Consider the following 25,651-nt stretch of genomic DNA (forward strand, 5'->3'; position numbering starts at 1 on the left):
GGGGTGGGACTAAGTCCCTTGTACTGCAGCCGCTTCTGGCCTATTGTACCAGCCCCAGATGATAGGTGAGGGTGATTGTGGAGCAATTGGTGGAACGAAGATTGGCAGAGGAAACCGAAATACTCGGAGAAAACCTGCCCCAGCGTCACTTTGTCCACCACAAATCCCACCAGAGCAGACCCGAGATGAAACCCGGGCCGCCGCGGTGGGAAGCCAACGACTAACCGCTTAAGCTATGGCGCGGCCCTTAAATTGATGTAAATTACATCGTTATATATTTCCTTGCATACAAAAAATCTTTGTGCATTTTCAATCTTTATACCATTTTCTGTGTCATAAGTACGCCTGAAACGGCAGATTGGAACAGGCGGAAATGCATTTCCTCAGGACTGTTGCCCGGAACTAGGCCTATACCTGGGAAAAGGCGTCTAAGACAGAACACGAACTTATGAGGTGAGTCCCGCCTCTGGGGCTTCTGATGGCAACTCGGGCCTATACTCGTTCGGATTCCGACAGAGGCAGCACGTATCATTGCCGAGGTTCTTCGTGGCTCGACTCCTTCCTGCTGGGCAAATGCTATGATATTGTGACACGACGCTTGAAAGCCGGAATAGCGGAGCCAGAGTAGATGTTCATTCCTAGGCAGACTCGGTAAACAAATTACCAAGGACATGAAAGCGGGCAACAATAGAAGAGAGGTATTTTCTATGTGATCCGCGCCGCGACCATTGCTATGCACGACGCGGTAAACGCGTCTCCTCAACAAATGTGTGGTTGTGATCTCAGCGTGGTCTGTGCAGACGGGTTAAAAAAGGGACAAAGAAGATCATTCGAGTTAGTTCAGTTTCGAGACTCCAGCTGTCAAGATATGGGCTTTGGAACAGAAGAATAGAACTGAGGACGTCTCTGGAGACGGCAGCCGAAGATGATTGAGAAGAGACGGAAAAGAGAGAGTTGGCAGTTGCAACAAAGTATTGGATTGACAGCTCCGGAGTTGGCAGTTGGCAGACAATGGCGGAATAGAGAGTTCAGTTGAGAGTTTAAAGTCCGGCAGTAAAGAGAATCCTTTACGTATGCTGTAGCACAGTGATTCAGTGGGACTGGTATAGTTCCTATGTTAAAATCCGTTGCCAGAGCACGACTAGTGGCGAGTGTCAGAGAATGAGGATACTAGTGTGCATGTAAGTGTGAACTGCAAAATGTGTAGAATAGCAATAGCGCTTTAATTGCCTGTAGTTCCGTGTGTATAAGGTGTCAATAAATCCAATCCTCTAACCCATATCCCGTCTAAGAGTCACAACTCTACAAATTGTCCACGGTCCTCTAGTCTTCGTAATTCTATGCATCATAGTAGTACATATAATTGTTTCCTTAGCTTATTCTGGCCCAAATTACTTCTTCGGCTGATAGATAAACATTTAAACAATCTTCAAATTTGCCTACTTTCGCTAAGTTTCGGCTATAAGAATGTTCTGTCTTAGCAAACTGTCCTGATAAACGTGGATTCGATACTTTTGGCTTCTCAACACGTCGCTCATATCGAAGATATTTATTGGAAACGAAAAAACAAACGTAAAATTAAATATTAAATTTGTGTGCAAGTTCTACCTACACGTATGGTCATGAACATGTGTATCAAGGGAAGACAGTGAAAAACATAGGTCTTCGTGACAACTAACTTAGCATCTGGAAAGATATGGCCTCCATATCATTTCCTTCAAATATATGCCTATGTTGTTTTAAAAATAACTTTCATAATGACCACTATTCTTTCATGAATCCTGTCCGATCTAAGAACATTAGCTACTATTCGATGTATCATTGAAGGTAATGAAAGAGAATTTCCCGCCATTTTTCTGAAAACGTCGCTCAGACACGCGAAAACACCCACAAAACTTATTGAAATAGAAAGTTAGGAGTAAAAACGTGGCAATGACATTAACGTGCAACTTCCGTTTGAAAACAAAGCAACGTCTTGATACAATCACTTACTAAATAGCCCTATTAGTACAATTCAGTTAGTCTGACTCCGCAAACCGAAATTCAAATCGGACATCTAATTCTAACTTGACTCACTGCGTAAGTCTCGGTGTCCTGTTGGCCATCAAGGACAATGATATTACGAGACGTCCAATGAAATATGGTCGGATGACAATGCGAGCAGGAACCACACATACAGCCCCAGCGGTCGCCTCGAGAGGCCCACCGGCCGGTACTCGAACTTAACATCTCTTGAGTGAGCATGCGCAGCTTCACACCTGAACTACACCACACCACTATCTACACCGTCTAGGTTCAGTAAGGTAAAAGAAGGCTAAAAGTAAAGCTGTCCCTGTAACAGGTCGTGAAGGCCCATAGGGTTGTGAGACGTCGAGACCCCAACATTTTGTCTAGACAGCGGTAAGTTTGTCAGCCTTATGCGCCAGCCGCCCTTTACCCCCCAGGAAGATTCCTGACACTCATTTCTGTTAGAGGCTGAGTCGACCCCAGGGCCATAGTGCGGCTGGAAGGATTAGGCAAATTGAAAAATCCAATGCGAAAGCATATGGGATATTCACGTGATAAAACGGCATGACACGAAACATTGAACACAGGTGACAATGATGGTCTTCAGAGAAGTTGTACACCAGATCGAGTCCCTACTGCTGTTGCCCTACTGAATGCATATACTAACAGTGGAAACAGAGGTACTAAAGCCAAACAGGAACGCCAGGAACACAATCTTCAACACTGATCGGATGAAGATATGAAGGTTTAAGAAAATATATGAGAATAGTACAAGTGAAACTATTCTTTAACACAAGAGAAGGCAACTGATTATGTAATAGAACAACGGGCAATTCCATGATCATCAACTCTTCATTTATATTTGTTTTAAACGATATATAATTCACAAATCTTCGTGGACGCTTGCTACAAAGCCCCGTAGCATTGTACTATGAATGGAAAGCAGTCTTGTACATAACAAAGCGATCTCTTGGCCTATATTACAGCTGTCCAAAGAAACAAGCATGTAGTTTCAGAAACTGAACACCGGCCTGTTACCATTCAAATTGAACTCGGTGCTGAAGCCGGTAAGACTCTTTGGGCGGGTGAGCAGCCGTCGCAAGGCCGCAGACTATACAGGACAATATAAACAGAACAAATGCAGACATCCACGCCTTAAGAAGGATTCGAACCCACGAAAAGAATGTTTGCGCGGGCGAAGATATTTCATACGCTAGACCGCGCGGCCGCTGTGATCGCCGGAAGAGTACTGAAAAATATTGATCGCCCCACTTTCCTAAAGCCAATACATTTTGAAAACTAGTTCTATTTCTGTCATCAAGCAAATAATAATGCCCTTCTGTTGTGTCCCTGGGTACAGTTGCTCTCAAACCACACCTTGAAGTTTGGTTTACACGTTCTAAGCGGTTATACGTATATATGCTGTCTACTTCCAAGAGGGAGCACCTGACTTGATACACAGATGGCAGCGGTTGGTTTGTGTGTTAACGTTAATATAATCAGACATATTTAATGAGGCGGCGGCTAGTGAAATCGGATCTCCTTGCTGCAGCACCAGTCTTCTCTATTTTAAACAAATTATGAACAAAAATTCTCTGCTAGATATTGTATCCAATAAATCTCGCAGAGGGCGGGTAAAAGTAAACAAAGGCATAGGAAAACAAAGGTCTGAAAGATGAAAGAATTGGGGAAATCATAATGAATGTTGGAACATATTAACATTTTGCATTGTCGTGTATGGGGACACGCGGTATCGTAGTTGCTTGAGACAATGTTATTGTTTTCTTTAACGCAGCGACATTTTTACAACTGAGCGGATGCCACAAGCCGATTGTGTCTATGTTTAATGCGATCCATATTCATGGAATTCTCATCATCTTAAAGTAAAAAAAGTTGTCCCTGTGGTTAATTAAACATTGCACCATTAACACGTATGGAGGAGTGGATATAGAGATCCACCTTTTCTTGACCTCGGCACTAGTGAGAGATGAGTGGGAAGCTTCACGCCCCTACCGCTTTACACCCGGAGAAAGAGCCCCCGGTACCCAATTGATAGGAGGTTGGATGGACTCCAGAGCCGGTATGGACGACATGGAATAGAGAAAAGGACTCGAACTCTGACCCCTCGGCCGTCCAGCCCGTAGCCAGTCGCTATACCGACTGTACTATCTCGCTATCATACAAATACAAGAATAAAACCTTAGGCCACTTTGCAGGATTCGAGGTTCTCACGGGGCTGAATATTAAGTTACGTCTTCTGAGATGTGATACTTGTAGTTTAGTAGACAGACAGCGAGGTTTCGGAACACATGGATGTAGTAAGTTAGTGCGAAACGACGGTGCCTGTCTACCCAACTGCACAGCCCCTCTCCAATCATAAGGAATTCATTTATGTTGTACCGCAGTTTTAAGTGGATCATCTACTGCAAATCTTAACGGGACCACAGAGATTACAGATTGCACGCCAACTAACAACGTAATGGTACCAATTAGCACTGGCCACATCAACACAATATACATTTATGTAATATACATAGTAATTATTATTAACAAGATGTATGGGACTAACAAATCAACTACTTTCCTTTAATACGACGCGGGCCGCATAGAAATCGCAAAAACAAATTGGAGGGACACACTAAGATGATAACATAAATCACATTTTATTTCTTTTCAAAATAATAAGAGCAGATTAAATATCACTACATATTTCAACCATTTCTAATCAACTTCAGATGGCAAATACAAACAGAAAATCTGGTTACTGACAATGTCACACGGTCTTGTATTGAGATGGTTTCATTTTAGCTTGCTTTACGATGCATTAGCCTATAGATTCAGAAGTCCCAGTTTGATTCCCGATTCTATCAGATTTTCTGAGAAGTAATGGGTCTGGAACGGGGTCCAATCATTCTCGTGAGGATAATTGAGCTATTTCAAGGAAATAGCGGCTCCGGTCTAGAAAACCGAAATTAACGGCTATGGGGTTTGTTGCGCTGACCATGTAACACCATATATCCGCAAAAGTTGGCACTAACTTCGCCAAAAAGCAGCGGTCGCTCGGTCGGCATAGTTCGCTTGCGGAATACAGGTCACGGAGTTTACAATGCATTAGAAAATAATGACTCACACTACTGAAATATCATATTATTTGTAGTTGTGCTACGTTGCAAGTTACGGAGGGGGCGGTGTACGTCGTTGTGAATTGTTAATCTTGACTAAGCAAACCGGAACATTGTAGAATGGAGGGTTGATTGGACCCTGTGAGAGCTAACGTTAAACTTTGTTTATTACTGAAAGTCAATTCTATAAATAAAGTAAATAAATTGTGGTAAAATATGTAATCATTCATAAGAAAATGTATTTCATATAAATTTATCAGTGGAAGTTGTGGGAAGAATGTTACTAATGTATTGTAGTCGTTACAGGTATTCGAATGCTGGTGAGTGTGTTGTAAGACTGCTTTACTTTGGAGTTCGGGTAACTGCGATGCTGGTGTCTGTTGTTCGCTAACGGGACGTCTATTTTTGGTACTTTGCGGCATTCGAAACATTCAGAGACCCTCTACCCGTCCCATTTCCGAGAGGCCAGCCTCAACGAATTGCCCGTCTCTGTCAACAAATTCTAACACAGGACCACAATTTTAATAATACCAACACCATCTATAATCAGTTATCACAACATCTCCTAAAATAAAATCCCAGTTCATCACTCGTTCATCAGCTGAACACTTCTTGAGAGGCCCCAAATTGTACATGCACTGAAGAACTTCAGGGCATTTTATAGAGAGCTAAGGTTCACTACCGTGTACACAAGAGCCTTCCACTAGTCCCTATCCTGAGCCAGTTAAATCCCATCCATATCATCCCATCCTATCTCTCTAAGATCCATCCTAATATTGTCCGCCCGCCTATTTCTTGGTCTTCCTATTGCCTCTTTTATTCTGGCTTTCTCGATACTAATGTAAATCCGAAAGTAACGGAGGGGTGAAAATTTTATATTGGAAAGCAACGCCCTTCCTACAACATGTTTCCCACAATTCGACAACATAATACAGCTTTAGGGATTTGCGTTTCCTTTTCTCTTTAACAAGCCAGACGCCGAGATGGCTCAGTCGGCACAGCAACAGGCTACAAGCTGGATAACCGAGGTTCGATTTACGGAACAGAAAAGAGATTTTCCTCTACTCCACAGCGTTCAGACCACTCACCCAATGATTCTTTCCCCAGGGGTAAAGCGGCGGGAACGTGAAGCTGCCCACTCATCTCCACTAGTAAGGGGGTTAAGAATGGCGGAGCTATAACTCCACTCCCCCATGCTTTCAATACACAGTACTTAATTCATTAAGCACAGGGTCAACTTTACCTTTAGCTTTAACACGCCATCTGCAGGACATGTAAGGACAGAATTTTCAATTCGTAGCAGCGATATGTGGCATATAGGAATGGGTATAGGAGTTCAGTTTACTGCAGTATAATCTCCTGGTTGCCCTCGGATGGTCAAGTGACAAGCTGCATACAGTTTACACGGGGCCCATAAAGCAATAAACCGCTCTTATGATATACGGCCTGCTACATGCCGTCGCGTGTGACTGGACACGAGGTTTGCACTAATTATTGAATTTATTGGATGCTTATTACTCACTAACTGCTAGCAATTATAACACTTTCACTCTTCTACACAATCCATAAATGACTGCAACACATTTCAGTTAGCTATGACTTCAAGTACTCGTTGCTGGGCAGACGCTTCTAACACTGGGAATTTTCTCTACGGTTTCAGTGTTCAACGGCTGTCACCACGGCTGACGAATGACTGCGGGCGTGGTATAAATACTGAAATTAACTTTAACTTTGCAGGGACGGTGAATAGTGAAAGAGCACAATTTAATTGGAAGATTCCCAGGCTTAGCACTCTCCTTCTGATAAGAACAGTGTGGTGATAATGAAGGTATTAAAATGCTTTGAAGTACTGGCTCGAAGCAGGGATCACGGAAATTTATGAAATGACGTCGAATTGTAAAATTTGGAAAAAATTATTTCAGTGGCTTTAAGAACAATTGGGCTTAATTTTTATAAACGCAATCCTGATCTTGTATGGTAATTGCTGCTGGCCTTTGTCAGCACAGCTACTCTTGGTTTCGGTCCACGCGTGTTCTCTGGCTCTATTATTCCGACTTCCAGGTGTCATGTCACATTGCTCCTTCTACAACGCTGCACGTCCCGAGCAGTCTACAGCCTTACTGTCACTTTTTCTTCTCCGGTGACGTTTCCGTGGTACATCTACGATAGCCCTCGTCAACGGTACCGCATTTTACATTGACTCCAAAAGCTTGTTCTTCCTCTTCGACGGCGTCGAGACTTCATTTCTTGTAGATTCGGTCAGGTGTTGTTGTTATTGTCCGCTCCCCCCTTAGGGCAGCTAGTTCCCCCAACATAGTCCTCAGCCCAATAGAACGTGTGCATCCATTAGTGTACTACTGATGCCGGAGGTCTCCAGCCTTTCTAATAAGCACCTCCCTCCAGGATCGAACCTGCGCCCCTGCCCTACCCGGTCCGGCCAGGCTATTTACCGCCTCCAGGCGACATCCCAACTGCGTGGCCACGACTTCGCCACACAGAGCCTGTGTAACCTCGGCTCATCTCTTCATATGGGGGTAGGGTAGCCCGGGGCGCCACAATGGAAATTCTTCACCAAGTCACAGCAAACGGCGCCCCAAATCCACGGACACACAGTGAGCGGGTAACACATTCAAACCCAAGATGACCTGGTCGGTGATCTTGAAACGAACATGAATATCCTTACTGGTCGTAGCCCTGTGAGAGCCATGCAATTTACTTCTTGAGGAGCCGAATGGACGTGGAATGGGCCCTTGTATTGGGGGCTGGTTGGTGTTTAGGTAGGAAGCTACTCCAACTACTGCTGCTGTTTGTTCAACATAACCTGAGTTTGAAGTGGGCCTTCTAGTTCAAGTATTAGTGTTGTCCACTCGCCGCTGTTTTGCAGACCAACGATCGAGGGGCTCTTCACGAGGTGTTTGGATGGACTGATCCATACTTGAGGATTTGCCGAGTTGTCCTGCTGCATGACGCACTTCTCGCTGTGTTGTTCCGCTTCCTGTACTGCGCCACTTGGGCTGAGCACACTCCACAGCCCATCTGTTCCAGAGACTTCCACTGCAAAGTTCCTAACGGCTTGTTCCGGAGACACCACAAACTGCACAGGTCACCGACAGACCGGCTAAGAGCTAAGTGGGTGTAGACCTCAGTACAGGGCGGCCGCGATAAAGCCGTGGCCAATTACAGACAACTCTGGGTGCTCCTGATTTTCTCACGGCCTTCCCAGATTTCGCAATCCTTGCCATTTTATCTGAATCCTCTGGCTTTTGTTTCCTAAGTTAAAGGTAGCCCTTTCAACGCGGTTACACCTTCATCTTGATAACCCAACACAATGGCACAATCGCCAACATAACTTTTGTGGTGGCACTTGGAGTCACATTTCTGAAGCATCATTTATTCATTCATCAGTAATCTGTCAAGACGACAGGTCCACAGTCTCTTCCAAAACAGTTCCTCCACTTNGTGTTGTTCCGCTTCCTGTACTGCGCCACTTGGGCTGAGCACACTCCACAGCCCATCTGTTCCAGAGACTTCCACTGCAAAGTTCCTAACGGCTTGTTCCGGAGACACCACAAACTGCACAGGTCACCGACAGACCGGCTAAGAGCTAAGTGGGTGTAGACCTCAGTACAGGGCGGCCGCGATAAAGCCGTGGCCAATTACAGACAACTCTGGGTGCTCCTGATTTTCTCACGGCCTTCCCAGATTTCGCAATCCTTGCCATTTTATCTGAATCCTCTGGCTTTTGTTTCCTAAGTTAAAGGTAGCCCTTTCAACGCGGTTACACCTTCATCTTGATAACCCAACACAATGGCACAATCGCCAACATAACTTTTGTGGTGGCACTTGGAGTCACATTTCTGAAGCTACTGATCTTAAAATTTATCTCTTAGGAGGAACCTAATCATTAGGCAAACGGGAGTATATGCAGAAATTAAAAACTTCCCTGCTGCTGCGCACTTGTTGGAATTTGATCACTACCGTTGCCAATTTTGCTTTCCTTATCCAGTTTGGTCACAGAAAATAGATATAAAACTTTAGTATATATTTAGGGGCGCAACCATTTGTGGCTTCTTGTGAACCTGTCTAACTTTTCTTAAAGTTCAAGGGCCTTTCTGGATAAGTTAACAATCGTTCAGTTAAGCATGAAATTTCCTTTTTATACGGAATGCGATGGTCTACCATATTCACCAACAGATCCTGTCTTGAGCCAATTGGATCCTGTCCAGACAAAAATATCCGATTTTCTAAAGATCAATTTTAATAACGCCCTCCCATTTACACCTAGCTCTCCCAGGTTATCTCTTCCTTTCGGATTTCTAGACCAAAATGTTGAATGCATTTCCCATTTCACCCCGCGCTTGCTACATGCCTCATCCGACTCGCCCTCCTTGACTTCTTCACCTTAGTAATATTTGCCGAAGAGCAAACTTTATAGAGCTTCTCTCCACTACGCAATTTCTCCAGTCTTCTGATTTACCCATCTTAAATGTAACACGTAAAGCTATCCCTGTAACAGGCGGTGGAGAACCGTAGGCTTGAGAGACGTCGAGGATCCCACATTTTCTCTAGACACAAAGCTCACAGATGGCAGTGAGTCTGTCAGCCCTAAGCGAAGGCCGTCCTTTAACCGCCAGGAGGATTCCTGGTACTCATTTCTGTTACAGGCTAAGTCGACCCCAGGGGCATAGTGCGGCTGGAAGGATTAAGTGAATTTAAAAAATTCAGTGAACTCATTGGGAATCGAACCAGCGACCTTCCAGCTTGCAGCATGGTCTCTCAAAACAGTACGCTACCGCCTGCCTTATGAATAATATAATCAAGGCCAAAATAATGCCCCAGCAGGGTAATGTGTAATAGGAAAAATTTTGAATACAAGAATTCAGCCCTTTGTAATTACAGCCCTGACCCTGGCTCCGAAGTTTACACCTCGTGTTTCGGTAAATTTGGTAGCGACTGATTTTACTGCTCAAACAAAACGGGTCTTCAGAACCAGCGGCTACCTTTTTCTGCCTGATAACGTGACCCTTCTTTCATTCGGCGTTTCAGTTTATCTCTTGTTACTGTCTCTGTTACGGTTCACCGTAGTTTGTCGTGAGCATCTTGTAATTCGGTGCCCGATTCGAGTTGTCGAGTGTCAGAAAACCTTTATTCATAAGATAACGAAATATCTGATGATAAAGTCTGTTCCCACAAAAAGGGACTCAAATTTTAAGCAGGCTTAACTAATTGCACATGAAGCATGATCTCCGACTGGCTAATATCACTGAGGCTCCGAAACATGTTCTCATATCCTCGAGGGGAAAAAAATACTTCATACTTAAAAAGCAGGATTTAATAATTGAACACTCCCAATAACGGAACATTTTGTGCAATTTTCTTATAAAATTAATTTTAAGATAAATATTTGGCGAAGAAAGAGCAGACATTTACGTTAATAACGAGCTATGGAAGATTGATCTGGCTTAGGATAGGGACCAGTGGAGGGCTCTTGTGAACATTATAATGAACCTTTGTGTTCCATAAAATGCTGGGAAATTCTTGAGTAGCTGCAGATTTGGTGGCTTCTAAAGAAGGACTCAGCTCCATAAGTAAGTAATTAAGTAAGCTATATAAAGCCCATGTTACGGCTGCTGGCCTTGTGTACTCAAAATTTCTCAAACTTAGAGTACAATTAAGGGTCCCATGCGCTCACAATCCTGCAGACCTATGTTACAAGAGATATGAGTAGGCTACAGTTTTTTAAATGTTATTTTAAAATAACCTTCGCTATGAAATTCTGAATTATCCTTTGGAGTCCCTACATCTACAATAATATACCTCTGATTCATCATTCACAAACAAACTACCCTATTACATATGTCGCTACATAACCTCAGTTGCATTTAGGTCTCGTTCTGACGTCAGAAAGCAACCGAGTAGCCATCAACGAATAAAATCCAACTGTTTTGCATTGGTGCGGTATTACCAGTTTTCCAGGCTCTGTGTCTCGCCCGAGGTTCCAAGCCGGAACACCGAAACCCTTGAACCAAGCCCAGAGACTAGTCAGCTTAACTCTAACATACCCTTCACCTGAGGATGGGAGCAGAACAGCTTCCGAAACAATGGATTCTAGTTTAGAATATAGCATGATGGACAAGTCCAAAAAGTTGGCAATGTTAATAATAATAATAATAAAAATACACAATTGTCAGAATTCTTTAAAATCAGTTCAGGGCTGTTTTGTGACTAGTTCTGTAGGTTAATTCTATGGTCTTGCGTAACAATATGCCTATACTGTAGGGGTCAAGGCACAAAAACACATTCTTCAGGCAAATGTGAAGGGATTCGCAGATCTTGCGCAACTATCCGTCTCGGCGAACTGAAGCTCCAGGACAAGGCTTCAGAACCAGCGATAGCGCGGTCACGATTTTAAATTCGATGGTTTTGAACTGATATCTGGGTCTCTGTCGCCTGTTGCGATTCAGAAATAATTCTACAGTAATTGATATATTTCAGATAAGGAGTAAGGCCTTGGCGAGGTCACTACCAGGACAAAACAACACAAGAAAACATCTAATATTGTCTTCATTTAACTTTTCCGAAATTTCAACACAGAAAAAAAGTATTTTTAGAGGTAATATGCAAGCCGATCTCAGTGGCTGCGCGGTCTAAAACCTGTACAGTCTTCACTCCCTCGGACGCTGGGATCGTGGGTTCGAATCCCATTTAATGTATGGATGTCTGTGTGCGTTTATTCTGTGTTTGTGTTGTTCTGTGTGTAGGTAGCGGACTTGCGACAGGCTGTTCCCCCGTCCAAGGAGTCCTACCCACTGTGCGTAGGATCAAGAATCTGAAAAGCGGACAAGGCTCAACAAAGGGCAATAATAAGCAGCATTCCTTCAAACTGACTCCCTGGGATCTAATATAATGAAAACAGTGGAGGGTTGAGTCCAGCTGGGTCCACTCGGCACGGCGGCCACTGATTGGCCTATTGTAGCCTGTCCCGGGTGATTATGATGGAGAACTTGGTGGAATGAAGATTGGCAGGGGAAACGAAGTACTCGGAGAAAACCTGCCCCAGTGCCACTTTGTCCACCACAAATCGCACTTGACCAGACCCAGGATCGAACCCGGGCCGCCGCAGTGGGAAGCCAGCGACTAACCGCTTGAGCTATGGCGCGGCCTAAAACAGGCCTATATATTTGAAGTTAACAGGAGTACCAGCATGCCAGTGGTACTTATACAACACAATGATATGGTAATTTTTGCAATCGTGTGGGTCTCAAAGAACTTAATGCATGCGCGCTGATCAGACTTAGAAATTTGTACGGCGTCTTTGTAAGTGACAGAAATAAAATGAGCGCGTGGAGTCTTGATCATCTGGACCAAATTAATTATTGGCTACGAAATTGGGTTACGCAGAAGAGCCGATGGGCAAATTGCAACTCAGTGTCAGGCCCATTGCCTAGCTTCAGGTTTCGCCAATAAAATTAATATGACAGCTTGTGTTTCCGTGTATATCTTCAAGGAATATACAGTGACGACAGCGAACGTATTTCGACGGCCACGACAAGTCTATCAGTTCGGTTGCAGTACGCCATGAAATGTCTTCGAAAGAAAATTGTCGTAGGATGTGAGGCTCTTGCAGCGGTGGTTATACAGAATTCTGTCTTCTGTGACTAACCGGCGTCATATACCAGAAGCCAGGACTCGGCAAAACCTACACAGTTCTCCTACTGAGAAACAGACGGAGGAACTGTACATATCTATAAAATATTTCTGGCAAATATGAAGGATTCGCTCTAAACTTATATAATGTTATGTATAAAAAGTAAGGGGCACGCGGTAGCGTAGTTGGTTGATGGGCTATGCTACAAGCCGGAAGGTCGCAGGTTCAAGTCCCGATGAGGTCATTGGATATTTTCCAGTTGACCTAATCCTTCCAGTCGCACTAGGCCTTGGGGTTTACTCAGCCTCTAATATAAATGAGTACCAGGAATTAATTAAATAATTTTCCTGGGGAGTAAAGCGCGGCCGGCGCGTAAGGTTGACAATTTTACCGCCATCTTTGAGCCGATTGTCTAAATAATGTGGTAACCTCAACATCTTACAACCCTATAGGCCTTCACGGCCTGGTACAGGGATAGCTTTACTTTATATGTACTTTTATGTGTTCTTGTAATAGGCCGTGGAGGCCCATAGGGTTGTGAGACGTTGAGGGTCCCACATTTTCTAGAAAATCGGCTCACAGATGGCAGTGAGGTTGTCAGCCTTACGCGCTGATCGCCCTTTACCCTCCAGGAAGATTCCTGGTACTCATTTCTGTCAGAGGCTTAGTCGACCCCAGGGCCGTATTGCGGCTGGAAGGATCTTTTTTCCATTATACATACCCGATGACGGTCAGTTAGACTGAAGCATATACTGTGTTTTCCACAATAAGCTGACTTATTGTTATATAGGATTCAACCATTTACTAATCAAACCAACGTTTGTGTGACGGTACACAAGCCTGGAATAATCACATAGGCCTATTCTGAGGGGAAAATTATCAATTATTATGCTTGTAAGTTAAGTGGATATTTCGAAATGAGAAATGAAACTGTTATCTTGGATGGTCTTTGCTCGTTAAAGAATTGTTAAAAACTTACACAGAATTTTGACCTTGTCTGTTATCTCGCAGTCACTTTCAAGAGTAGGTACACTGGTCTTTTCAAGTTTCGCTTAACGCGCAGCCCAGATATGCTGAACAATGCTAACGTTATCTTCAAACCGTTATCAACAATACAGATTTCACATACTTATTTGTTGGAATCAACGGCAGTGCGTCTGTTCTTGTCCGTTTCGGTTTCTTAATGATAATCTCATGAACAATCAACCAAAAACCTGCATAAAATGAATTGGTCTGCCAAAACGGGATTTGATCCCCGCTGAATTTGGCCTTAGGCCCGCAAGTACTCACGATTATATTCAATATCAGATTATGTCCGTTTTCGTAACGACATGTGTCACGTGAACATCATAACTCTGAAACATGGAGATAGCTTGCCGTTACGAGGTAGGTCCTATCTAGCCATGGCTCTACAGCCATTGGGCCTTGTCCGCTTTTTCACTTTCTTAACCCTATACACTGTCGGTAGGACTCATTTGACGGGGGATCAGCCCGTCGCAAGGCCGCTACCTACACACAGAACACAAACACAGAATAAACGCACACATACAACCATGCCTCAAGTGGGATTCGAACCGACGTCCCCAGTGTTCGAGCCTTAAACCGCGCGGCCAGTGTGATCGGCAGATAGGCCCGATGCTGGTCACTAACTCTGACTGAAAATGACACAGTAACCACTGCCTGACAGGAAAGGTAACCGACTCAGTAGCTTACGAACGGCGCCAAGAATTGACTCCTTTTGCTAAGACGCGGCAGCTATTAATATGGTGCCTCTATGGCATCATTTCCATGTCTAGACAGCACGCATAAAATGAAATACCATGATTCGTGCTAGGACAAGTAGCCTCACTTGTATGTAAACTATTTCTAACTCGCAGATCCGAGCGTGGATGTCCTCACTGTGTTCCAGAACCCACAATCATCATTCCTATAGTACGCATGTTAGCAGCCATTTGCCGTTATGCTCATGTATGCTTCCATCAAACTGTGTAGGCGCTTACGAAATGCCTTAGGGTGTCATTTGAATATTTATATCTTGTTGTCTCCGAATATCTGCGGCTTTGTTTTGATAGTCTAAGAAGCAACTCTCCTTAATGTCGCATTTTTTTGCTTTGTTCCTCGTGTGAATGGCTCGTTCCAAAAATTCAACAACCCTAAGTGAGATGTGCCATTGTCAGAACCATTCAAAATTGATTTAAGAAACAACCGTACATGTAACACAAGCTGTGATGCAATCTAATTTACTGAGAATGGAATACATTCTATCGCAAAACGGTAGAGCGTTCTTCGCAGTAGATAGCTCATGTGAATACGTTACAGGGGCGCATGCGAATAAACCCAAGACTGAATATAAGCTTCCACGTTATGATACACAGTTTTTAATATTTTTCCATTAGTAACTGCGCTGCAGCCGGTCACGAAAGCCGAGTGGTCTAAGGCATGTACTGTCTTCGCTCTCTTGGAAACCGGGATCGTGGGTTCGAATCCCATTCAGGGCATGGATGTTTAGTTTGTGTGTGTGTGCGTTTTTCTCTGTTTGTGTACAGGTAGAGGCATTGCGACGAGCTGATCACCCGCCCAAGGAGTCCTACCGAATGTGTAAGATCTAGAAAAACCGAAGTGAACGGAGAAGTTCATGGAGGTAGGCCTAGGCCCACTGGGGCTGTAGTACCAAGGAAAATAAAAAGAAAAAAACTGCTCTGCAACTTCGGGTTAGGCAACAGGCTACAAAAACACTCTCCGCTGTCTCGGTAGATCCACGACTCTTGAGCATTCTGCACATCAGAACTGAGGGATGGGAAAGATTACAGCTCTGACCCGACAAAATGAACAGACACATGAAAGGATGGAAAATTGCCTAAAATATGTACAGACGTTGCCATCAAACAGAACTCCAAACCAATTTTCATACTCTGCACCGACAAGAAAACGTAATCCAGGAAGTTCAAGAAATTATGGCTTTACCCTTGCGGATGATAATGATGATACGACATGACAAACTGTCCTGAAATATCTCTTGGTACCCACTGTTTTGAACCAAACCTCAGAACTCACCATGTGACGCCGCCGCCGACGCTGCGTACGGCGAGTGGTGCATCTGCGGGTGGTAGTAGCGTGCAGCCGCACGGTGGTGGTGCGTCCCGGTGCCCTCCGCCGCCACTGCCGCCAGACCCGGATGATGGGCTGCGAAAAACGAGGACATGTGTTCCGCTACTGCAGACGCCGTCATATCCGCCTGATGGTCGCCCGCGGTTGAAGCACCGCTACTGGTGGCGCCCAAGAGACTGTTAGGGTCGAGACTGCCGGCGCCCATATTGCTAGACTGGCCGTTGGAAGCTGCAGACGGCGATGATGATTGGTGGTGATCAACTACTCCCAGACGCGACGGAGTTTCGTACCACCTGTGGTGATGATGGTGGTGCCCGTTCTCGCTTGCTGTCATATCCATAGCGTCCCCTCGCGTCAACAGGTCACTTCAATAAATTATGTAAAATGTATTACTTCACACTTATTAACTTATTTCAGTTGTGCTCCCTTCACATTTGGTCTTTCACACGGCACTCTTTAATACGAAGTACTTCCCGACATCATCAATGGATCAAGAGGCGATGCCAGCAACAGACGCGAAATGTGAGTCACAACGTCCTCATCAGAGTGTAGGAGTACTCGCCTCTGTTCTGCGTATCGCGGAGGCTGCCCTTGTGTAAACGAGAGATAAGAGATGTGCTTGTTAGAACAGACGTGTCTTCAACAGTAACTTCATCACGTCATGTCTTGCCTGCAGGCTTACGTCTTCATGGCCAGTGCGACTGCTGGCTGGCATTCTAGCGCGAGGGAAGAGAGGACCAGTTGGCGGCAGGAGTGGCTCACCTAGCCGCGAAGACATGAACTCAAGTCCGCGGCTCGTCTCTTGCCAAGTACTCCCCAAATGCTGAGGCACATTTCTGAAAAACAATCGCATTTCAGTTTAGCGTACGCAGTTTCTGAACGACTGAAATAGCACATGATAAACAAACATATTTCAGACTATACTTTGACCTTGTTATTGTTTCAAGAAGCCACAGGCTATGATGTACAAATGGAAAACATGGAATTTGACACGCAATCAAATCGTTTAACCATAATAAGTAACAGACTGTGGCCACTTGACTTTCAGAACACAGAACCGGATCCATTGAGATAAAAGAGTGAGCCAAGAAGGTTCAGTAAGGCCTATAGGCTACTGGCAGGCGGAATGACATAGGCCTACGTGAATTCTGGGCAGAGCTCTGCATAGTCGTCCCAACGCAGAGCTCTTGCGAAAATTACGACACAACCTGTAGTTTATGTATAATTTCATAAATCGTGTTCATCTGACAGACCTAGCAAAATATTGCAAACCTACTTATATTAGCCCGTAACGTTACGGAGGCCTACAGGACTCAGCCGTGTCTGTATGTGTTAAAGAAGAACATGAAACAAAGTCACTTTTCTACTTATAAAATTGAAATAGATGGAAAAGGTTTGTCAACAGCATAACCATAATTGTAGGACTTACTGCGTATCAACGGAAGGGATGCAGTTTCTGTTAATTAAATTATCAAAATTCTCCTCCCTCTCCCAAAATAAAATGAAAATGGCTGTCACTCTTGTCGAACGAGAGAGACCTTGGTACCTGATTGCGTGGAATAGGCTGTTTTGTTGGCTTTCAATAGATGCACTGTTATGATTCAGTTCTAGGCCAACAAGAGTAAAAACAGACAACCGAATTATAAAATATACATAAGCGTACATTAATACTGCACCTAGAGCAAAGATATTTTGTTACTAAATTAAAAAGGCTTAAGAAAATAAGAATAAAACGCGGTCCAGTAACAATGGCAGCCACTTATTTCAGAGGATGTGGGTACAACATCCTGACCCGATTTAAATCACAAAGTAGCATCACTGTAGCATGAGGCTGGACAAACTTGTTAAAAATATTAAAGCCAAATTAAATATAGAGAGAAGAATATTGAAATTGTAATTCGATTTATTTCATCAATGGGTGACTTAAGAAATTAAATAATCAAGGTGAGAGCAAATCGAAGAGAAATATTCTCTTACGAACCAAGATATATGCAAGAGATTTTGATTTCTTTCATTCTGGTCCGTCACACTAACAATATTACAAATGATGAAACAACTCAGCACGCTACTCACAAACATAGGACGACAACAAGAACTACCTTCCCAAGAAAGACAGGCGGCACAAGTTCGGCCCCTTCAAGAGAAACGAAAGGACAAGGGACACGAACCTATTCGGTTAAAGAATTTTAACTTAAATAACAAAAAGTTTAAAAAAAAACTTTAATGCATCAAGGGCAATTGCTGTAGTTGTAAGAAATTTGGATTTTGTATAAAGTGTGTATTACGAATATTGTATATTTATGTATTTTAAAAATCAAAACACCCAATGCAATAGTAGTTTCTAGAAGTATTTATGTTCCTCTGATGATGGTCTATAGGAACCGAAACATGTTAAGGTGCTAAGCAGTGAAGTAGTAAAAGATTCAACAGTCACACTGGACGGAATTGTTTTATCATTTGTAAAAGTGGTTTTCTGAAGCCATGAACGTATAATGGGGCACGCGGTGGCGTAGTTGGTTGAGGCACTATGTTACAAGCTGGAATTTTGCGGGTTCAATTCTCGATGAGATAACTAGATTTTTTTTCAATTGACCTAATCCTTCCAGCCGCACTATGGCTCTGGGATCGACTCAGCCTCTAACAGAAATGAGTACCCGGAATTTTAATCTTCCTCGGGGTAAAGAGCGGCCGGAGCGTAAGGCTCATAAATTCATCACCATCTGTGAGCGTATTGTCTAGAGAAAATGTGGGACCCTCAACAACTCACAACCCTATGTGTCTCCACGGCCTCTTACAGGGATAGATTTACTTTTTGTTTTATGAACGTGTAATGTAAGTCTACATCATCCGCAGTTTCTCGTTCTGTTTCAGAATATGCATGAATTCACTGAACAAAGATTCTAAACGATCACACGAACTGATTACGGATGTTTTAAACATTACTTCTCTCTCCCCATTTCGTTCACTTGCACACCCGTAAGCAAGGAATTTCAACAGACTTGCAGTGCGATATAACGAAAGCCACGTGCTACCCACCATCAGTTCCGAGATAACATATGCATACGCTCGCTGGTAAAATGGGGCTCCCACAGACAAACGGGAAATCAAAGAACCTGATAAAACTTCGCAGCCGATAAGAGCGAACTTTGCGTGCATCGCTAGGTACCCACAAGAGGGGCGTAGCCTCCAGTGTTAAACCGTTACCAGTAATAGTTCTCTGCTGGAATATTGAACATTACGTTCCTGAAGACGAAGGCCCTGTCTAGCCATCTGGCAGGCGTCGTAAGCTCTTTGTACGCAGATAAGAACGCGTAACTGATCCATGGAGCAGTCACTTCCAAGAGCAGGCACTCATCTCCAGGAATTCCCACTCATTTACAGAGCCAGAAAATTCGTTACCGTTTCCACAAAAGCCCGACACTGTTCCCTACTCTGAGGCCCGATGAATCGGGTCCCCAACTTGCCATATATTTTTAAAGTTTTTTATAATATTATATTTATGGTTTACTTAACAATTCTCTTAGTAGCTCAGAGTACGGGCCTACAGCGTCGATTTGCCGTGCGATTAATGAATTACGACTTCTAAAAGACGTGGAGGGGGGCTGTCGTGGCCTATTTCAAAGTGTTGTCTTAGTATTTCTGTGTAGGGACTGAGGAAAACTGGTAAACACTTCAGACAAGACAGTCGGTTTTCCAAGATTCGAACCAGGCATCTCCGGAAAACAAGTCAGAAGCTTTATTACCTGAGCCAACTTGTCCTGTGTCCGGTTTCTTTAAGATCCACTTTAATAGCATCCGCCTAGTTATGCATGGATCTTGCAAAGGACTCTTTCCATAAAAACTAAGAACAAACGAAACACCTGTACAACACTAATGGCTTCATTAAGCTATAAGATAAATCACCCGGTCGAACAAGTCTAAAAAGCAGAAAACACAACATACCTTCAATTAAGTGCAATTTAAAATCCCCATTTATTCACTGCATATGATTTGTCGTGTAGACGAAATATCACTGACAACTGGCACGATGAAACATAACTATTCGAGTCGGCTCGTTCGATTATTTCAATTTATGTTCGGTCGATTAATCGTATCGCACAATACCGGCACACGCAGAACATTTCAAATGATAAATACAGCAACAAAAAGCACTTGTTACAACACTTCCGTTGATGTTTCTTGTATTTAAATGAGCCTGTTGATTGGTTCTAAATGACTCTATATTGATGACTAGTAGATAAAGTAAATTAACATCCAATTTCCTATTAAGTGCGGTGTGTAACTGGTTTGCAGCTGCAGCCACTACTGGTTCGCAATTCCGTTCGTCCGTCCGACCGATCGAGGTGTTACCCGCAGCCTACCACGCGCATGAGCCACCGCGCAATACTAACGGCTGGATAACTGCCTCGCTCTGCCCGTCATACAATTCGCTCGCTTCGGGCACCATCGGCTGCTTTCGGCGTCCAAAGACAACGCCTACTGGTGTAGAGTATAATAAGCCACAGCCTACCAGAGGGGGAAATGATATCAGTCACTTAACGCTAAGGATATCAATCCGTGGTTAGGGATTAAGATGTATCTTTCTTATATGGAATTTAATTCTTTTCAAATTTCGGAACTTTTCCTGCTGTTAACAAGTGCGTGACGGTAACTGTCAAAGTCCTCACAGACAAAAGCTGTCAACAGGAATTCAGACCATCTACAGCCCCATCTAATGCCACAGTAAATAAGGATTTTTTAAAAACTGAATTCATTCTAAAATATATATAAATATATAGTTCGTACGTCACAGTAAGCACAGTACGTCTGCGCTACAAAGATAAACGGTTTAGAGCAATTGAGTGACCGATTTCCACGAGATTCAGCATAAGGCCACTTCAACTGTCCTGTATTTGCATTTCCTAACCACCAATTAACTCACTCCGTGAAGCAGAGTTCGTCTTTAGAACCTAGTAAAGTAACTTAATCACTCAATTAGTCAAATTATTTCAACCCGTTCTGAAACCACACACTTCACTACTGTATTCACAAGAATATGCCACCGGTCCAAATTCTGAGACAGATGAATCGGCTACACGTCCTCAAGCCATTTTACTTTAAGACTTATCTTAATATGTCTAGTGTCTCCCCCCCCCCAAATCTATATATTACTTCGTTACACACACGTACTGAAACCTGCATCCTCTGTCACGTGAGTCATGATAGGGTTCAGCGTGGGGGACAATGTGATTACAGCGACAGTCTGCAGGGTTCATTCGTTCATTCATTCATTCATCAGTGGTTCTACATCCCTTTGTTGGGCCCCTGGCCTCTTCTTCAGTTTCGTAATCTCTTTTACACAGACAGTAGGACTCCTTGGCCGAGTGAACAGTCCGTCGTAAGGCCGCTGCCTACACGCAGGGCAACACAAACACACAGACTTCCATGCCTTGAGTGGGATTCGAACCCACGATCGCAGTGTTTGATGAGGTTAAGACAGTTCATGCCTTGGACGGCGCGACCACTTTTACCGGCCTTCAGGGTTCATATCAGCGAATTACTCGGTGAAATGAACAATTGCCTTAACTACCCGAGGAAGACTTAATGAATTAGTCACTGACTCAGGAATTGGTTGATGTATTGGTTACATAGTTCAGTAACTAATTATTTAGGCAAGGTGAAGTCGTCCCTCTTCTTAATTAATTAAACACTATGCCATGAAGACAAATAGGGGAGTAGAGGTATAGTTCCACCAATCTTGACCTCGGAACTTGCTGCAGGTGCGTGGTCAGTTCATGCCTCCGGGGAAAGCGCCCACATTACCCATTCCATATGAGACCGGGTAGACCCCAGAGCCGGTCTGGGCGCTGTGGAGTAGAGAATAATCTCTTGGCCCTGGCAGGAACCGAACCCTGGCCGTCCAGTCCGTCGCTACAGAGACTGAGCTATCCTGACTCTTAATTACTTGGGGACTTCTTACAATTTCTTTTATTCTGTGGATGTTCTCCTTTCCGTTCCGTCGGTCAGCGCCCCTGTCACATGGAGGCCTAGACCCTGAACATTTGTTATGCCGACAGATTATAGTCCGATTTATTGAAAAGCAGGCTCAGTTTCTGAACTGCTTCTTCTACCTAACTCTTTCCGAAAGAAGTGCAAGTTCTGGTTGAGAGCTGTGCCAAGGAAAGGCTCAAAGTGGACAGCTGCCAAGGGTTGTCGGATTTTCTAAGTTCCATCACGTGTTTAAACTTTAACAGACAATTTATGAAAATCTTGAGGATTATTACCTTCTGGGTTATAACGCCATTGTGTAGTCCGTAGTAAGTGAACCATTTACATGCATCTGAGAAGGAAAGGGAGGATATAAGGGGCCTGTGTCCTTAAATTTCCGGAGCAAAATCAGTAAATGGTAAAAGTCTCCAATGCATGTTTAAAATGTAATAACATGAACTTGAAGAATTGTACCGGCGTTCTCGCGCCAATTCCTTGCGAGGAGAAACGGGGAGCCTGGGTAGCTCAGTCGCTATGCTGACTATGCTACAGGCTGGATGACTGAGGACGTGAAGTTCGACTCCCGGTAGAAGAAGAAGTCTTTTCTCCATAACGTCAAGATTGGGCGTACAGGAAATGAAGCTGACCACTCACCTTCATCTAATGCAGAGACCAAGAATGGTGGAGCTATACCTCCATTCACGTGTATTATTCATGGCGTGGTGCTTAATTAATTAGACACGGGGCAAATTTTCCTCAGTGGGAAAGCGAAATTCTAAAGCTGGTAATCTTAAGCAATATCATTGGTGATTATGTCAAAATCAAAGCGTGAGTTAAGTTTCATTCTACTTTTCTGCATTAAAGTTGCTTATTTTATTTCATTTCTAGAAGTTCAAATGTGTTCAGTGCTGGCTCAACTCGCACGTTGCATTCTCGTGTCAGAGCAGGGGACAAGCCTGAATGACGGGCGTACAGGTGAGCTACTGAGTTTCCTTTCTTTGCTTTGAAGCGTTCGGCACATCTCACTCCTCGTTCTAACGCACAAAACCTCAACCAGGCCTACAGTGTTGCCAAAACAACTTTCAAATTAAGACAATTTTTAGGATAGGTCTACGTGACTTTAATCCTGCAGGCTCTAAGCCGTGAAGGCGAACTGCCTTCGTGTGAAGCACAAAAAATGTGCAGTTCTTCATTCAACCGCGAAGGGGAATTCTGAATACACACCACTTAGAAGAGTTTAGGCGTTATGGGAGAATAATATTAAAATGTTCTTAAAGAAATATGGGGCGTGGGAAGGGATTGAAATTATGTGGTTCAAAATATGGTCCGGTGACGGGCTCCATAAAAGGCGGGGAATTCCTTGAGTACCTAACTGAGCGACTATCAGCTTTTTAAGAAAGCCTCCATTGAGCCCAGGCAGTTAGTTGTACGGCCCAGTTTAAAGTATCCCGCAAGATGGCAACAGTTCTGTAAGTGCCTGTGGACAATCCTGCCTTTGCATTTTGCTAGGAGTTCGAAGCGCATTTTATTCCCTTTGTTTCAATTACTGGATAAAGTGGCCGTATACATGGAAAAAATGGATTTGCCAGCCAGTAAATTTGTCACTGAATAAGAATTTAGTTAGCGAATTAGCAGTTACATTACAAATGAATTACTTCGTATAATTTAAATTTTGCGAGTCATTTTATTTTCTGTCACGATATCAGACAGTACTAAATCCACACATACGCCTACGTTTGTTTCCTGTTCATACTGTGGCGCACAGACCTGTTGTTAAGCAGTTATTCTGTAAACAAAGGCCGTTGCTAGGTAACGCCCGCAACATACACGCTAGCAACAATAAAAGAACGGTGTTATGCAACCCGTTTCTAAGCAACTGATAGATAAACACGCCTCTACAAAAGTAGAGTTAATGTTGGAAACGGTGCTTTCTATTCAGTCCGCACCGAGGAGTTATAAAGAAGAAAATTTGGGCAACCAGTTCAGTTGAGCTCTGCAAAGGAGGCTGAGAAGAGATGGTGATCCAGTGCAATTGATAGGGGTTCTGCACGAGAGTCTGTGAAGATAGCACCTGAACGCGTGAAGTTGAAGAAACTCCACTGTTAGAAAACGTTGCCAGAGAATGGCTGATGAAGACATAGTAGACTGGAAAGAGGCTTATCGGGAGCTGTGGTGATTTGCAAAGTGTGAAAATTAGCGATGGCATTGTAAGTGGTCATTAAATCCATTCACCAATCCATACCCCGTCTCTAGTCACAATACAGAAACAGACGGCAGCAAGGTACCATATATCCACGGTACCCTTGGACATGCAGCTCCGTAAGTCTCCCACACCTCCAGAGGTCTATACTCGAAGGGAACCTGGGGACCGTGCCAGTACAAATGCCACTTAGTGGTGTAAATTTGTTTATTGGTAGTCTAGTCAGGTCGTAACATAGCTCAGGCGGTTAAACGCCGACTTCTCCTCAGCGGCGGCCGGGGTTCAAACCCCGATTAGGTTGTGTGAGATTTGTGGTTGACAGTCGGACCATAATTCAGGCTGTTATGCACGGACTCCTCACCGGGTAGCCAAATTTTCCACCCCTCGTGACTTCATATGAGATTCGTGGTGGATGAAATGTAGCTGAATAAGTCTATCTAAGAGTTTTCCCCTTCTAATCACCACTCCATCATTGTTCCATATTCATCTGTCATCATCCCCTGATGACCCTGATCAGGCGTCACATTATCAGACACTCGGTCTTTAACTCTGACGCTTCATTTCTGTCCCGACGCTAGGTTAACAGAGAATAAGAAAGTCTGTACCAGAGTTTAACCGTTCAAAAATTGAAATGCGTCCGAATAATAGGCCACACAGCAATTCAGTTCGTACCTCACAGGAAACATTACGTCTCCGCTAAAGAGACCAGCCGATTAATGTTGTTTAGGTAAAGTCACTCTTTCAACAATGGCTCTACAGCCCTTTGCTGGACCCTGGTCTCTTCTTCAGTTTTGTAATCGTTTTTACACAGACGGCAGGACTCCTTTGACGAGTGATCAGCCCGTCGTAAGGCCGCTACCTACACACAGGGCAAAACAAACACAGAATGAACACACAAACAGACATCCATGCCTTGAGTGGGATTCGAACCCACGATCCCAGTTTTCGAGAAAGCAAAAACCCTTCATGTTTTAGACCTCACGGCCACCGTGATCAGCGTTTATGTACATAACAGCTGTTAATTGAGAAATACATAAGAACACAAAAACACAATCTACAGGAGGAATGCACATGATTGGATAGCTATCACAGTAGTTGTTACACGTGATATACACTGGGCTTCAAAGTGTTAGTACATTAGTACACATCTTTAAGTATAGAGCATTTCTGTAACAGGGAACACTACACTTCTCTTCTTCTACAGCAGAAAGTCCAGAAAGGCTCAGTGTAGGATCAGCTTCCGGATATTTAGGCTTTACCCGCAGAGGGTCAAAGTGATTGGTCTATGAAGACGACGATGACGACTGATTCCCAGGCAGTGAAATCCCCAATGACGTGGTGCCCGGCAGTGGGAGACTTCAAGCTTATGATTTTCATGAAATCTTGAAACATCACAAAAGTGTGGTGCCCAAAAAATGAAGTCAGTTTACCAAAATTTTATTTAAAAGGTGCTACATTCTTCTCGCCATGTAGGCCTAATTATGATATATATATTTTTTGGGAAGAATATCACTAAGAACCACAGTAACAGGCAGTCATGACAGGAACGTTGGCATCCGTCACGTCCGTGGCTGATGCCGGAAACTGATGATATTAAAG

General features: G+C 43.8%; 1 protein-coding gene across 4 annotated transcripts in view; it reads right to left on the bottom strand.

Annotated features, from left to right (window-relative positions):
* The window catches only part of LOC111872080 (GATA-binding factor C), a 388,402-nt gene extending 368,146 nt beyond the window's left edge, over positions 1–20,256 (bottom strand). For all 4 annotated transcript variants that reach the window (XM_033754516.1, XM_023865623.2, XM_033754518.1 and 1 more), the window contains exons 1-2: positions 19,828–20,256; positions 15,832–16,721 (exon numbers count right to left, since the gene is read on the bottom strand). In XM_033754516.1, coding sequence (XP_033610407.1) covers positions 15,832–16,225 — 394 coding nt within the window. In that variant the 5' untranslated portion in view covers positions 16,226–16,721; positions 19,828–20,256. The remainder of the gene's footprint in view (positions 1–15,831; positions 16,722–19,827) is intronic.
* Between the last annotated feature and the right edge of the window lie 5,395 nt (positions 20,257–25,651).

The sequence above is a fragment of the Cryptotermes secundus genome, unplaced genomic scaffold (assembly GCF_002891405.2).
Source record: "Cryptotermes secundus unplaced genomic scaffold, Csec_1.0 scaffold329, whole genome shotgun sequence".
NCBI classification, from domain to species: domain Eukaryota; kingdom Metazoa; phylum Arthropoda; class Insecta; order Blattodea; family Kalotermitidae; genus Cryptotermes; species Cryptotermes secundus.